We start from the raw sequence: 14755 nt of genomic DNA, 5'->3' as shown, positions 1-14755 counted from the left end.
ATACAATGTAGTAGTATTGCTGTGGGATATCTACCTGACGTGACTGATTTCTGTTCACAACAGGCCCAGTCCCCCCGACCACAGCCCCTGCTGCCACATTACCACGCACTCCCCTGAGCCCCAGCCCCATGAAGACCCCTCCTGCAGCCGCCATCTCACCCATACAGGTACGCCACCTGGAACCCATTTCAGTGCGTTTGTTTGAATGGCAAGCTCTAAGTGTAGGCATCAGGTCAAGCACACAATAAAAATCTGGCTTACACTAGACCAGTCATTCACACATAGCTACAGTGCATTCGGAAAGTATTCAGACACTTCACTTTTTCCACATTTTGTTACGTTACAGCCTTATTCTAAAATTAATTAAATTGTTTTTTTCCCTCATCAATCTACGCACAATATCCCATAATGACAAAGAGAAAACTGGTTTTTAGAAATTTTAGCAAATGTATAAAAAGAAAACAAACCTTATTTACATAAGTATTCAGACCCTTTGCTCTGAGACTCGAAATTGAGCTCAGGTGCATCATGTTTCCCTTGATCTTCCTTCAGATGTTCCTACAACTTGAGTGGAGTCCACCTGTGGTACATTCAATTGATTGGACATGATTTGGAAAGGCACACACCTGTCTATATAAGGTCCCACAGTTGACAGTGCATGTCAGAGCAAAAACCAAGCCATGAGGTCGAAGGAATTGTCCGTAGAGCTCAGAGACAGGATTGTGTCAAGGCACAGATCTGGGGAAGGGTACCAAAAAATGTCTGCAGCATTGAAGGTCCCCAAGAACACAGTGGCCTCCATCATTCTTAAATGGAAGAAGTTTGGAACCACCAAGACTCTTCCTAGAGCTGGCCACCCGGCCAAACTGAGCAATCGGGGGAGAAGGGCCTTGGTAAGGGAGGTGACCAAGAACCCGATGGTCACTCTGACAGAGCTCCAGAGTTCCTCTGTGGAGATGGGAGAACCTTCCAGAAAGACAACCATCTCTGCAGCACTCCACCAATCAGGCCTTTTATGGTAGAGTGGCCAGACGGAAGCCACTCCTCAGTAAAAAGCACATGACAGCCCGCTTGAAGTTTGCCAAAAGGCACCTAATGGACTCTCAGACCATGAGAAACAAGATTCTCTGGTCTGATGAAACCAAGATTGAACTCTTTGGCGTGAATATCAAGCATCATGTCTGGAGGAAACCTGGCACCATCCTTACGGTGAAGCATGGTGGTGGCAGGATCATGCTGTGGGGATGTTTTTCAGCGGCAGGGACTGAGACTAGTCAGGATCGAGGGAAAGATGAACGGAGAAAAGTACAGAGATCCTTGATGAAAACCTGCTCCAGAGCGCTCAGGACCGCCTGGGGCGAAGGTTCACCTTCCAACAGGACAACGACCCTAAGCATACAGCCAAGACAACTCAGGACTGGCTTTGGGACAAGTCTCTGAAAATCCTTGAGGGGCCCAGCCAGAGCCCGGACTTGATCCTGATCGAACATCTCTGAAGAGACCTGAAAATAGCTGTGCAGCGACGCTCCCCATCCGACCTGGCAGAGCTTGAGAGGATCTGCAGAGAAGAATGTGAGAAACTCCCCAAATACAGGTGTGCCAAGCTTATAGCGTCATACCCAAGAAGACTCAAGGCTGTAATCACTGCCAAAGGTGCTTCAACAAAGTACTGAGTAAAGGGTCTGAATACTTATGTAAATCTGATATTTCCGTTTTTTATTTTTTTTAAATTTGCCAAATTTTCTGAAAACCTGTTTTTGGTTTGCCATTATGGGGTATCGTGTGTAGATTGATGAGAAGAAGGGAAACAATTGAATCCATTATAGAATACGACTTGTGGAAAAGGTCAAGGGGTCTGAATACTTTCCGAATGCACTGTATTTATCAAGGTCTATCAAATTGTGTGTTTTAGAACTGCCAGAGCAGTATGGCAAGGAATTGTTGTCTGTGCTGACTAGATCAGGGAGCAGTGCAGTAGTGAAAGAGTTATTGTGACCACCGGGTCAAGAGCTGTCCTATATTCACAGTGTTTATAGACCTCCAATACTCCACAGATAGCACTTCCTCCTCTTCCTCTGGCACTTTGTCACAGCTGACAGTCCCTTGGCTTGCCTCATACACAGACCATGAGATGGAAAAGAGATATTGAGTTGTTGGAGAATATGTCCCATAGCTCTAATTCCATTACCTCACTTTCCCTTAATTTACGTTTTGGTAATTTAGCAGATGCTCTTATCCAGAGTGACTTAGTCAGTGCATCCAAGTCATCCATATGACCCATAGATTCTTTCTCATGTTTTAAACTCTCACACATTTTTTCAAACATGTCAGCTGTTAGGCTCTAACAAATTTTTTATGAACCTGCAATGTAGTGTTGTCACGATACCAGAATTGACTTAGATACCGATGCCAGGTTTAGTATCACGAAACTCAATACCATCACGATACTCGATACCAAAACGATACCTAGGGGGGAAAAATAAGACGTATTAGCCAAAGTCGCAGAGTGGCACTTGATCCAGACAGATCTTTTGAGTTCAATATCATTACATTTGAAATGTTCGATTTTTTTATGTAAGCATTAATGAATCAATTATACAATCACACAATCAATTTGACTTCGTTTTTACCAATCTAACTACATAACAACATAATGGTAATCATTTATTTGAATGGAACATCTCTAGTCTATTGATAAACTGAGTAAATCAAGATGTAGCCTAGGCCTATTTCAATACAGGTGAATGCATATTCAATAGGAGTGTGTGCATGCATTGAGTTATTGAACTTATTTTGGCTGATTTAATGGGGTTCCAAATGAAAAACAATCTGTTTCCCTTCCATTTTGGATTTATTTTATTGTACTGATCAACAACATTTGCATAGAAGAAGCAATATCTTCTTATATAAGTGTGCTCTGTCTTTTTAAGCCCCATGACGTAAGCATTTCACCGTTAGTCTACCCCTGTTGTTTACGAAGCATATGACAAATACAATTTGATTTGATTCACACACACACACTCAGTTCGAGGCTCGAGCAAAGATGATCTTGGCCAAATCCCAAATGGACCCCTAAGCCCTACACCCTATGTACTTATGGAGATGTGACAGGTGTAAGCAATATGGTAATAGTTCCACCTTGCCCTGTAATAGGCTAGGTGGAAATGTCACTATATTGCTTATACCAATCAAATCCTCTCAGATCTCCACAAGTGAATAGTGTGTACGACTTGGGATTCCATTTGGGATTGGGCGGGGGAGATGAAGTGAATGAATAAAGTTTTTGGTGACAATCAGCTTTAAAATCAGCAATATTTTGCGTTATGGTGTTGCATATTATCACAAACAAGGTAATAGGGTAGTGAATTGATGTTAGCTTCAGCTGTAAGCTAGTAAGGAAAGTTAGCCTACAAAGCTGGAAGCTACCGGTATCTTCTTGCATTGTAAAGTGTTTTAGCCTGTAATGGACATTGTTTTGCGAACAGTAATTAACAGTTTCAAAATGTCTACATGCCGTGTTGCATTAACTTCTGTGTTAACTTCTGTGCAACATAAGTGGTGATGTAGCCCAGTGCAGTGGGACAGGCTAGAGCTAGCAATGAGTAAGTGGAGCAGGCACGGTGCTCTCATACTATAAGGTGATATCAGCTGATCTGATGGAAAGACTTGATCCTCTCTCAATCAGTAGACGACGTGAGACACATTTGACAGAAGTACCGAAGGCAATGCAAATTCTAGTTTCGAACTGTTTTTCAGGTTTTAGTATCGTTACGTTTCGGTATACCGTGCAATGCCATACAGCAGTGGCATTCACATTTGTGGGCGGGGGAACTGCAGTGGTGCCAAAAAAAACAACAACGTTTTTGTTTTTTTAACAAAAAGTTACGGGTACAAATTATTGTATGAGACAATATACAAACGTTTTGAGAAAGATAATTTGAAAAATACCATTTCACTAAATGTATTTATTGGTTTCTTTTCATTTTGATAAGAGATGAAAATGCAATGAATTGAAGGTTATTTGTTGATGTAAAAGTTTAAATTTACTGATAAAAAAAGAAGAAGTTGTCATTAGATTTGGGGTGGGGTGAGGTTGCGGTGAGGTTGCGAGAAATCTTGGGGAAACAATGGGGTCCCCAGAAATTCTGCCTGAAAAAAAATGGGGTCCCCGCTGAAAAAGTTTGAATACCACTGTGAAATAGTATAAGGACAAATTCAGTCATTCCATGTAATACTGTGGACAGACGGGCAAAATCTGAGCATTGGATATTTTATATGCATTATTTTAGCAGAGAATCAGATCTTCTCATATGAAAGGGTCAAAGTTCAGGGAGAGATGGGTTTTTCTATTTCCTAGACACATTTCATAAGTCTTCAGTCCTGCTCTTTCTCATCTATCATTGACCTCCTCTGCAGTCACAAGATTATTGCCAATGCCTGGTTGCTAGTGCTGCTGTCAGAATGGCCTCTCCTCGAGCTGGGCCTTTTTCCAGAAATGGCACACAGTTTGGCTACTTCTATTTGGATTATGTAGACATTTTCAATAGGTCTTTGGATAAAAAAAGGGGTTTAGGTGGTGGGCGTGGCAGGAGGCGTGGTAGGGGGCATGGTAATGAGCACTGTCGGCCTATCAGAGTGGCTACATTTTAGAGGCCCACATCTTGTAGAGAAGTGTTTGCATTTTTAAGCCATTTTCCTGCAATTCAACAAATTTCTCCATGGAGCTGAGAGAAAATGTTGCAGTTTTTAACCTAATTTCCTGTGATTCTGTGATGGAGCTGAGAACTTTTTGGTTTCAAAGCTATTTTCCTGCAATTCTATGCATTTTGCTGAGGGTTAATGCAGTGTTCTTTTGCTCAAACATAATAACAAAATGAATACTCAATTCTCCCTGACTGTCTAGCTTTTATTTTGGTGATTGTTCATTCTCAAAGATTATATTATTTTAAAATGTATAGGTTCATTATCTTTTTCAGATACTTTATATCTGCTTTTAGTCTAAGTTTACACTGAAAGTGTTTTTCCAGCCCTTTATTTAATTTTTGTATTATTACACTGTTTGGACTTAGGCGGCCTGAAAAAACGCTTAGGCGGACCGCCCAAGGATTATGTATGTGAGAGAGTTTTAATCCAACGATTGTTGGTCTATTTCAGAGACACTCCATTACCGGGTCCATCTCTGCACCCAAACCCCTCTCGTCTCTGAGTGACAAAAGGCCCAGCTACACAGACATCAGCATGCCAGGTGAGTCGGCAGAAACACTAACACTGACAGAAAAAGCTCCATATCTGGATCTCATTCGGTCCCTCATTAATAAAATGAGAGAGGAGTACTCTGTCACAACCACTCATAAAGGAGGGAAATGGGTGCAGATATTATACCATTTCATCTTAGACATCTTTGTTCCTCCTAGTATTAGGCTGTCTGTGTTGGTCAAAACAGTATGTGGATATATTTGTCATTTGTAAGTTTGGAGGTGCTTTGCGCCCAAAGCAGGGGGGTGGGTGTCTTTAGCCCCTAAGTCAGCAGAGCTTTATGTTGACTTTGGTGTGTGGGTTTAGCAAAGCACCATAGAAAGGGGGTGTCCCAGTGATTGGCCTCCCTGTTAATCCTCATTCCCCATACATTTTGTCATACATATTCTAGTGAGTTCAAGGACCTGTAAATGTGAACGTGCTATAATGGTCATGGCCTCCAATGTTTAGTTAAATGTCCCGGTTGTTTTCTAACCTCATTCCATGGTACTTGACAGTTCCAGGGCCTGGAATGTTGCATTGACCCCTTCAGTATATATTTTTAAAAATCCCTCTTGCTTAAAACTAACATTTGAAGGGAATAGGAAGTCACTTTATTTCAGTGCAATGTTTCTGTTTCCTCACTGTGGTTGTGGGGTTGTCTTCCATCCACAGCAGAGCATCTTCTCAGGGGCTCCTCTGCCAGCCGCCCTGCCTCTGCACTCCAGAGGGTCTCCAACATGGACTCATCAAAGGCCATGGCCATCTCAGGTATCACAAATCATGGACATATGAATAGGCCATGAAATAAATCTAAAATTCTTATAAATGGTTGCCAGTAAAATGAAATGCATTTTGAGAAAGAATTCAACGACATTTGACAAATATATTTTTCCAGAACACGTCACTGGCAGTGAAGGGTCACTCACACTGTATCTCTGTCTGTTTGTGTGGTGGCCAGTGTCCCGCAGGAGCAGTGAGGAGATGAAGAGGGACATCTCTGCCCCTGAAGGTGGCTCCTCCTCTCTGATGGCCATGGGGTCTGCTTCCTCCTTGTCCTCCTCCTCCCCCACTGCCTCTGTCACCCCCACCGCACACAGCCGCCTCCGGTAACACCCTCATCAGCTCCATACCTTTGATACAATACATACTAATCCACTAAGTCCTTTGTATGTTTAACATGATATTTTGACTATACTAAATGGGCTTTGTGGACTAGCCAGTCAATGGAGTCTGAATATGTGTGTTAACTCAAATGATTCACTGCCCTCTCCTACGTGGTGTGTGTGTTCAGAGAGGAGCGGAAGGACCCCCTCTCAGCGTTGGCCCGGGAGTATGGGGGCTCCAAGAGGAACGCACTGCTCAAGTGGTGCCAGAAGAAGACTGAGGGGTACCAGGTATGTGTTGTTCAGTCAGAACAGACTGGTCAGGTCATTTCACCTCTCGGGTCGCTCTCTGTTGATGAGGATTTCTTTTTAAAATGTCTCAATAGTTTTTCTATAAGCTCAACTATCTGGAGTGACAATCTAATTAAATAACCTTGTCAGAATGGGTGGGTGAGGTGTGCAACTCTATTAGGAAGGTGTTCCTAATGTTTGGTATACTCAGTGTACATTCATACTACACACACACACATCACAACTGCAGCTTCCAGACTCTTATTATGATTGCTAAATACTGTACAATTTAAACACTTGCCCCCCAATCCCCCCTTCGCCAAAACACGTGTAAATATTGGACTATAAATTGTACCTTCCTGTAATATAATTATGCTAAAATGTTTATTCTATTCTACTGAGCCATTTACTTTATGTTCGTATTTTTATCTTTTCTTATTTCTTATTGTTGCATTGTTGAGAAGGAACCAGCCATTAAGCATTTCGTTGGACGGTGTATACTGTGTATCCCGTACATATGACTAATAAAACTTGAAACTAGTAGAAAGATTAAACAACAAGGTGCTTTTAGGACCAATGTCTGGGACCCAGTATCTATTGAATTATCAATACAAAAAACTCCTGCACCCTACATTTCTTTACACTGTACCTTTGTGCTACAATGAAAATCTTTCCCCTCTTTCTGGCAGAACATTGACATAACAAACTTCAGCAGCAGCTGGAATGACGGCCTTGCGTTCTGCGCTGTGCTCCACACCTACCTGCCTGCTCACATCCCCTACCAGGAGCTCACCAGCCAGGAAAAGGCAAGCCTATTTCCTACTGTAGTGATGATGAGTAACAATGGGGTCACGACAGGGCTCATGGAAACAGGAAGTCGGTACAATTTCATAAATGTCAACAGACAATTGGTTCGTTCGACATGGTGGGATCTTTTTGTGTGAGTATAATTATTTGAGAAATGGCAGTGGGAATGCCAAATATTGACTTAATAACCATCATATTGAAGTCAACTTGGAGTCAATCAATGATATGGGCCTACCACCACCACGTGGAAAAGAATCAAACGTTTATAGGCAGGTGAAATAAGTTATGATGAACTTCACATGGTGGTTAAGTGCACGGTATTCATGCACATTTCCAATAGGCTAAATATCGAGGGTACGCTATTATTTGAATGCTGGTGACATGATTGGTTCTTGGCTGCCAATGATCAAATAAAATGATCTTGCGCTTATCCATATCTCATCATATAATCAACCTCCTTTCAACTTTATCAGGTCTTGTCTAGAGAGCATGCGCCAAAACCAGATTGTGCAAGGTTAAGTTGAAATTGCGATGGAAACCCATGTAACGTACGTTTTTTATTCGGTACATGGGAACTTAACCGCAAAAGTCATTTTTATGTGCACTACATAATCACGCACAGCCTTTTATACGCAACAAGTCAGTTTGATGGAAATGCACATATTGTTTTTATGCAGATTTTAGAATATATTTGCATGAAAATCTGTCGCCAATTGGATGGAAACCTAGCTATTGTTTAATCTTTTACAGTTGTTTCATTCTGTCAAGGAGCATTATAGTATGTGAATGTGTGTTTTTGTCTCCCAATCTTTAGAGGCGGAATTTCACACTAGCCTTCCAGGCTGCAGAGAGTGTGGGGATCAAGTCCACTCTGGTAAGATTCAAGTGAAAGATTGACTGAACTGTGAATAACAGAGGTGTTTTTCACATGAACATATTAAAGCTATATCTGACATGGTTAAAAAAAAATCCTGTTTTTAATAGAGAATCTTTCAGGCTCATTTCACCTTAAAAATCAGTCACTGGCACAGTGGTGAATTGTGACCTGCTATTCTATTGCATATTGAGAATGGTATTCTTTTTGTGTGGGATTGAGGACTGTACTCACAGGCTCTTATAGGCAGACTCTTGTAGAGAAGAGATACATATTTTAGATGAAATACTGCTTTCATTGTACATATGTGCAGGCTTGCAGGTGAAGTTTTATAGGATCACCTGGAAAGCTATTTTAGTCCTTTTCACAAAATAAGTCCTCACATTAAGAAAGTATTCAGACCCCTTCCCTTTTTCCACATTTTGTTACGTTACAGCCTTATTCTAAAATGTATTAAATAAAATGTTTTCCTCATCAACCTACACATAATACCCCATAATGACATTTATAAAATATAAAAAAACTGATACCTTTTTCATATAAGTATTCAGACCCTTTGCTATGACACTCGAAATTGAGCTCCGGTGCATCATGTTTCCATTGATCATCCTTAATGATGTTTCTACAACTTGGTTGGAGTCCTCCTGTGGTAAATTCAATTGATTGGACAAGATTTGGAAAGGCACATACCTGTCTATATAAGGTCCCACAGTTGACAGTGCATGTCAGAGCAAAAACCAAGCCATGAGGTCGAAGGAATTGTCCGTAGGGCTCCAAGACAGGATTGTGTCGAGGCACAGATCTGGGGAAGGGTACCAAAAAAATTCTGCAGCATTGAAGGTCCCCAAGAACACAGTGGCCTCCATCATTCCTAAATGGAAGAAGTTTGGAACCACCAAGACTCTTCCTAGAGCTGGCCGTCCGGCCAAACTGGGCATTCGGGGGAGAAGGACCTTTGTCAGAACCCGATGATCACTCTGAGATTGAACTCTTTGGCCTGAATGTCAAGCGTCACGTCTGGATGAAACCTGGCACCATCCCTACAGTGAAGCATGGTGGTGCATGGTCCCGTGTAGCTCAGTTGGTAGAGCATGGCGCTTGCAACGCCAGGGTTATGGGTTCGTTTCCCACGGGGGGCCAGTATGAAAAATGCATGCACTCACTAACTGTAAGTCACTCTGGATAAGAGCGTCTGCTAAATGACTAAAATGTAAATGGCAGCATCATGCTGTGGGGATGTTTTTCAGCGGCAGGGACTGGGAGACTAGTCAGGATCGATGCAAAGATGAACGGAGCAAAGTACAGAGAGGTCCTTGATGAAAACCTGCTCCAGTGCGCTCAGGATCTCAGACTGAGGGGACGGTTCACCTTCCAACAGGACAATGACCCTAAGCACACTGCCAAGACAACGCAGGAGTGGCTTTGGGACAAGTCTCTGAAAATCCTTGAGGGGCCCAGCCAGAGCCTGGACTTGAACCCGATCTAACATCTCTGGAGAGACCTGAAAATAGCTGTGCAGCAACGCTCCCCATCCAACCTGACAGCGCTTGAGAGGATCTGCAGAGAAGAATGGGAGAAACTCCCCAAATACAGGTGTGCCAAGCTTGTAGCGTCATACCCAAGAAGAATCGAGGCTGTAATCACTGCCAAAGGTGCTTCAACAAAGTGTCTGAATACTTATGTAAATGAGATATTTACGGTTGTTTTTTGAATTACATTTGCAAAATGTTCTAAAAACACGATTTTGCTTTGTCATTATGGGGTATTGTGTGTAGATTGATGAGGAGAAAAAACTATTTAAACTATTTTAGAATAAGGCTGTAACGTAACAAAATGTGGAAAGAGTCAAGGGGTCTGAATACTTTCCGAATGCACTGTATATCACTGGTACCCATAGCTAGGTATAAAGCAGGCTCCGTGTGAGTTGTAAACTGACAGATTTGTTGTACGAGTTCAGTTGAAAATGCTAGCTCTAATTTTCTGAATTTATGCCACAAAAGCACATTTCTGACCTCCACAGTGAATTCTAGTCAGGCTGTGGAAATCTGACCTAGACAAACAACAGCATGTTATTTCATGTTTTTTTTTTTTTTTTTACAAACGTCTCCTTGAGATAGATATATAGATATATATATATATATATATATATATATATATATATATATATATATATATATATATATATATATATATATATATATATATATATATATATATATATATAATACAAAGATGAACAAATGGCACAGACTTTTTTTCTAGACATGGTATGTCTTAATGACAAAGCCCCTGTTGCTTCAACTTGGTCTCATTCTCTGTTTTGCAGGACCTCAATGAGATGGCCAGTACTGAGAGACCAGACTGGCAGAGTGTGATGACCTATGTCACAGCCATCTACAAGTACTTTGAGACCTGATGTGATCTCTCCACCCAACATGGCAAGCACAACCTGCAGCCCAGTCCGCTTGCTCCTCTGACCTCACCACACCTCCACCACTTCACCTCCACATTCAATTCAGCTGTTATACCTCACTTCACTGAACCACCCTTCACCCCAGCACCCAGCCATGCCGCACACCGGCCACTCTGTCTCTGGTCTAGACGCCTGCTAGTTTGAATCACCATAAGAAACAAATAAGCTCACTGTTGACTTCTTAAAGCTATTCATGGAATTGCAATGATGAACAGTCTGACATTTTTCACTGACACATTTAGTGTGATGAACACAGCCTAAGGGTACTTCAAGCACCTGTTCAGCGCCTGCTCTGTTTGGGATGCTATTTTTACTCTTATCCATTACTGGATAACCCAGTTGAGATGACCCTCAATCCAAATTCTCTGGTTAAACCTGTATGATCTGAGCTGCAATAAGAGCCTGCAGATCTACTAGCTCTCCTCTCCATGACCAGAATTGGGGAACATGCTACAGACTATCCCAGCCTTTGTGCCTTGCACCCGGCTTTGATTCTTCTAACCAAGTGGTTATCCCAAATGTTTTAGCCAAACCATACCCAGTGTGCAGTGTGTCCACCCTAGTAATCATGGGACAAATTTCAGATGGAAATCAGACAAAGCCTTTTTGCTCCATGTCTTCCTGATCCATTGAACACTTTGTTCAGGGGCCTCTTCTATTATGGATTAAGTGCCTGTTTGAATCACATCGTTGGAGACTTACCAAGAGACGGTTGGAGCAAAAATTGATAAATGAAACATTTCAATGCTCCATTCTTTCAAAGCATCTTTGGAGGAATCTAAATGAAACGTTTTAGAAATTATTCTGTAGTTCTATGAACACTAGCTACATCATAAGGGAAAAGCTGTCAGGTGCTCTCTTGGTCACCTGTGAGATTCTAGTTACAATTTGATATGCTTTTGGCCTATTTTCAGGAGAGTGATCATTGATACATTAGCATAATTTGTTTTGCTAACAGAGACCAACTAATAGAAAACAATGGAATATACAGGACCAACACAATGTCTCTCAGTGATGGTTCGCTCACATAGAACTGTTTTAATCCTGAACCAAAAAAGTAACTTGCTCAAGTGTCCTATCTCTATGTGAAGTCAAGGGCTAGACTTGCCAAAGTCCTAGCTCTTGGTGATTTGATTGTGGTAAATGTTTTTCCAGCATGTTGAGTTTCAGGGTTGGATATTCTTTATAGAGCCACTTTTGTTGTTGTCATCAATCATGATAGGGAAAGAGTTTTTCAGATGCAAAATGCATCCGTTTTGCTGCTGGAGCCAACTGTATTAATACATTGTTCGTTTTGACACATTACTTCCACCAACAGCAGACTGAAACTCCCAGGATTGGTCACAGTCCAGTGGTCTTGAACTGTAAGATTGTTGTGTTATTAGAGACTCTGAGCTCAACAATGACCTTAAGTTATCATATGTGGGTGTGATTGTGTGTGTAACCTAATTTTGTAAGTTGATATATTCCATCATGCTAGTAACATTTAACGGGGGGGGTGGGGGTAAACCCTTACTAACACTAACGTTAGTCATGTATCTGAATTCTATGTGGTTTACATAGTCACCAAGAAAGATATTGGAATGAAGAATGACTGTGTTATGTTATTGAGCCTCTGCTTATTCAAGTTTGTGTGGGTTTATTAGCATGGTTTAATCCACCATTGAGTATAGTGATGCAAGTGTTTTAGAAATGTTAATGTAAAGTTCATATAATGTGAATCTATGACTTTTCATCACACTGCTGCACTGATTCCTCTCATAAGCTCATAATATATGATGACTTATTGCCTTTCATTTGGTCCCAACCACACTCCTGTGTCATTTCAGAATGGTACAGTATGCAATTGATACTCAGTCGTTGGCGTACCATTTTAGTTAAGGCCCCCTTACATCTACGATCTAACACACTCGCATGTGACCATAACATTTTTTCTGAATATATTTTTAAAAGCACATTCACGCCTGTCTGCTTGCCAAGCCACCTTCCCACCAGCTGTACAGGTGCACTGCATGGTGTTTGACAAAGCACAACTTGGAGCACAAGTGCTAGGTTTTTTTTGTGTCGATCAGTGTGGTTGGAGAGTAAGACTGGGCGGTTAAAAGTTGTTGGTAGTCGATTGTATGGATAAACACATTTGTGAGAGTGCATGTGCTGTGACTGTTATCATTATTGTGTATGGTATTTACTATTGAACAGTGAGCACAGTATGTTAACGCTAACTCGTGTATTTATGATTCCCATTGCCATACTGCAACCCTGTCTTAAATTTGATTTGCATTGGATCCAAACACTAGTTGGTCTGCAATTATTCTATTATGTGAAGCTACTCTGCTACTAATTGCCAACTGTTAAAAATTGAATCATGTTCCAATGGACATTGGTATTGATAAGTGATCCTTCATGTTGTGATTTATGAGGAGTGAAACCTTGCCCTAACATTCTACTCAACTGTACTGTGTAGACAGAATGGAGTTGGCAATAGTAGATAATACAATGTGTTAAAATATCAGGGTGATACCATCTTGACATATCACCACTGAAGAACATTAGTCTGATTGCTTGAGTTCATTCAATAAGTTGCTCATATTTTCCATGGCTTCTGTATTTTGCTCTGCATTTTCTTCTGTTTCTTTCTACACTACATCACAAAAAAATGTGAAAATAACTGAAAGCATGTTTTTATTTTATTTTACGGGTCTATTAGAAGTTAATTCTGTTTACTTGAAAGGTTGAGTTTTTCTAAGCCGCTTTCTTTTCGTTCTTATTCATGGTGCCTTTTTGCCTACAAATGTATGTCATTCTTGCCAGAGTTTTACTTTGGTAATAAGGAGACCAAAAGATCCATGTTTCCCTTTGTCTTATTCTGTCTCTAAGAAGTCATGATTGCCACTATATTAATTGCCGAAGGAGTATCTTGAAATCAAAATGTGTCCTGTTGATTTGATAGTGATAACATGAAAAGTATGGTGTAGGGAAGTAAGCCAAATGCACATTATGATAATCAACAATATAACTTTTTTTTTTTAAAGGCTTATCTGTATTTATATTGTTTTTGTTTTGCAGACAGTAATATTAAAGAATCATTGCAACAGGAATGTGTTAATGTTTTGTGAAGGCAAACTGTCATATCCCCCTTTTATAGAGTAAGAGGCTATGATTTAATTGTAGCACTGTATGTATTATCAGATTACTGGTCTGAAGGCACTGATAAACAAAAAGCTGCATTCCTCCCTTGTGAAACAGGCAACACTAATATGAACTCTTCTCTGTAGGGCTAGGGCAGATTAAACTACTGGGATGATTTAGATCACGGTTATATCAAATTAGATTGTGATGTAAATTGTTGATGAATATAGTGTTTAATTCAGTCAGCTGGCCTGTGGGATTTGTAATACAGCAGCAGCCTTTGTTCTGATAATGAACGATATATACTGAAAAATATATATAAATGCATCATGTAAAGTGTTGGTCACATTTTTCCTGAGCTGAAATAAAAGATCCCAGAAAATTTCCTTAACACAAAAAGCTTATTTCTCTCAAATTTTGTGGACAAATTTGTTTACATCCCTGTTAGTGAGCATATCTACTGTGCCAAGATAATCCATAGACCTGACAGGTGTGGCATATCAGGAAGCTGATTAAACAGCATGATCATTACACAGGTGCACCTTTGGCTGGGGACAATAAAGGCCACTCTAAAATTTGCCGTTTTGTCACACAACACAATGCCACAGATGTCTCAAGTTTTGAGGGAGGATGCAATTGGCATGCTGCTCAGGAGTATTTGTCTTTTTTTGTTCAGTATAGTTTTTATTCAGTGGAATGATGAGATAAGACCCAGATTCACCTGAATACATTGTTTCTCTAAGAACAGTTTGGCAACCGTGGAGCAACAAATAAATTAAAATGTGCTTGTAAAGACTGATATAAACTCTAAATTAACCCCTCAGTAATGGTGGATTATTT

General features: G+C 40.7%; 1 protein-coding gene across 1 annotated transcript in view; it reads left to right on the top strand.

Moving 5' to 3' along the window:
• Positions 1–13811, top strand: part of LOC311144431 (cytospin-A-like) — a 31457-nt gene extending 17646 nt beyond the window's left edge. The window contains exons 9-16 of the mRNA XM_084180441.1: positions 64–167; positions 5155–5245; positions 5911–6006; positions 6197–6344; positions 6530–6632; positions 7322–7438; positions 8254–8313; positions 10640–13811. Coding sequence (XP_084036567.1) covers positions 64–167; positions 5155–5245; positions 5911–6006; positions 6197–6344; positions 6530–6632; positions 7322–7438; positions 8254–8313; positions 10640–10729 — 809 coding nt within the window. The 3' untranslated portion in view covers positions 10730–13811. The remainder of the gene's footprint in view (positions 1–63; positions 168–5154; positions 5246–5910; positions 6007–6196; positions 6345–6529; positions 6633–7321; positions 7439–8253; positions 8314–10639) is intronic.
• Positions 13812–14755: the final 944 nt, after the last annotated feature.

This window comes from Coregonus lavaretus (assembly GCF_964263955.1).
Source record: "Coregonus lavaretus genome assembly, chromosome: 17".
Lineage (NCBI taxonomy): Eukaryota > Metazoa > Chordata > Actinopteri > Salmoniformes > Salmonidae > Coregonus > Coregonus lavaretus.
The sequence above is the reverse complement of the archived record's forward strand: the minus strand, read 5'-3'. Positions and strand labels throughout refer to the sequence as shown.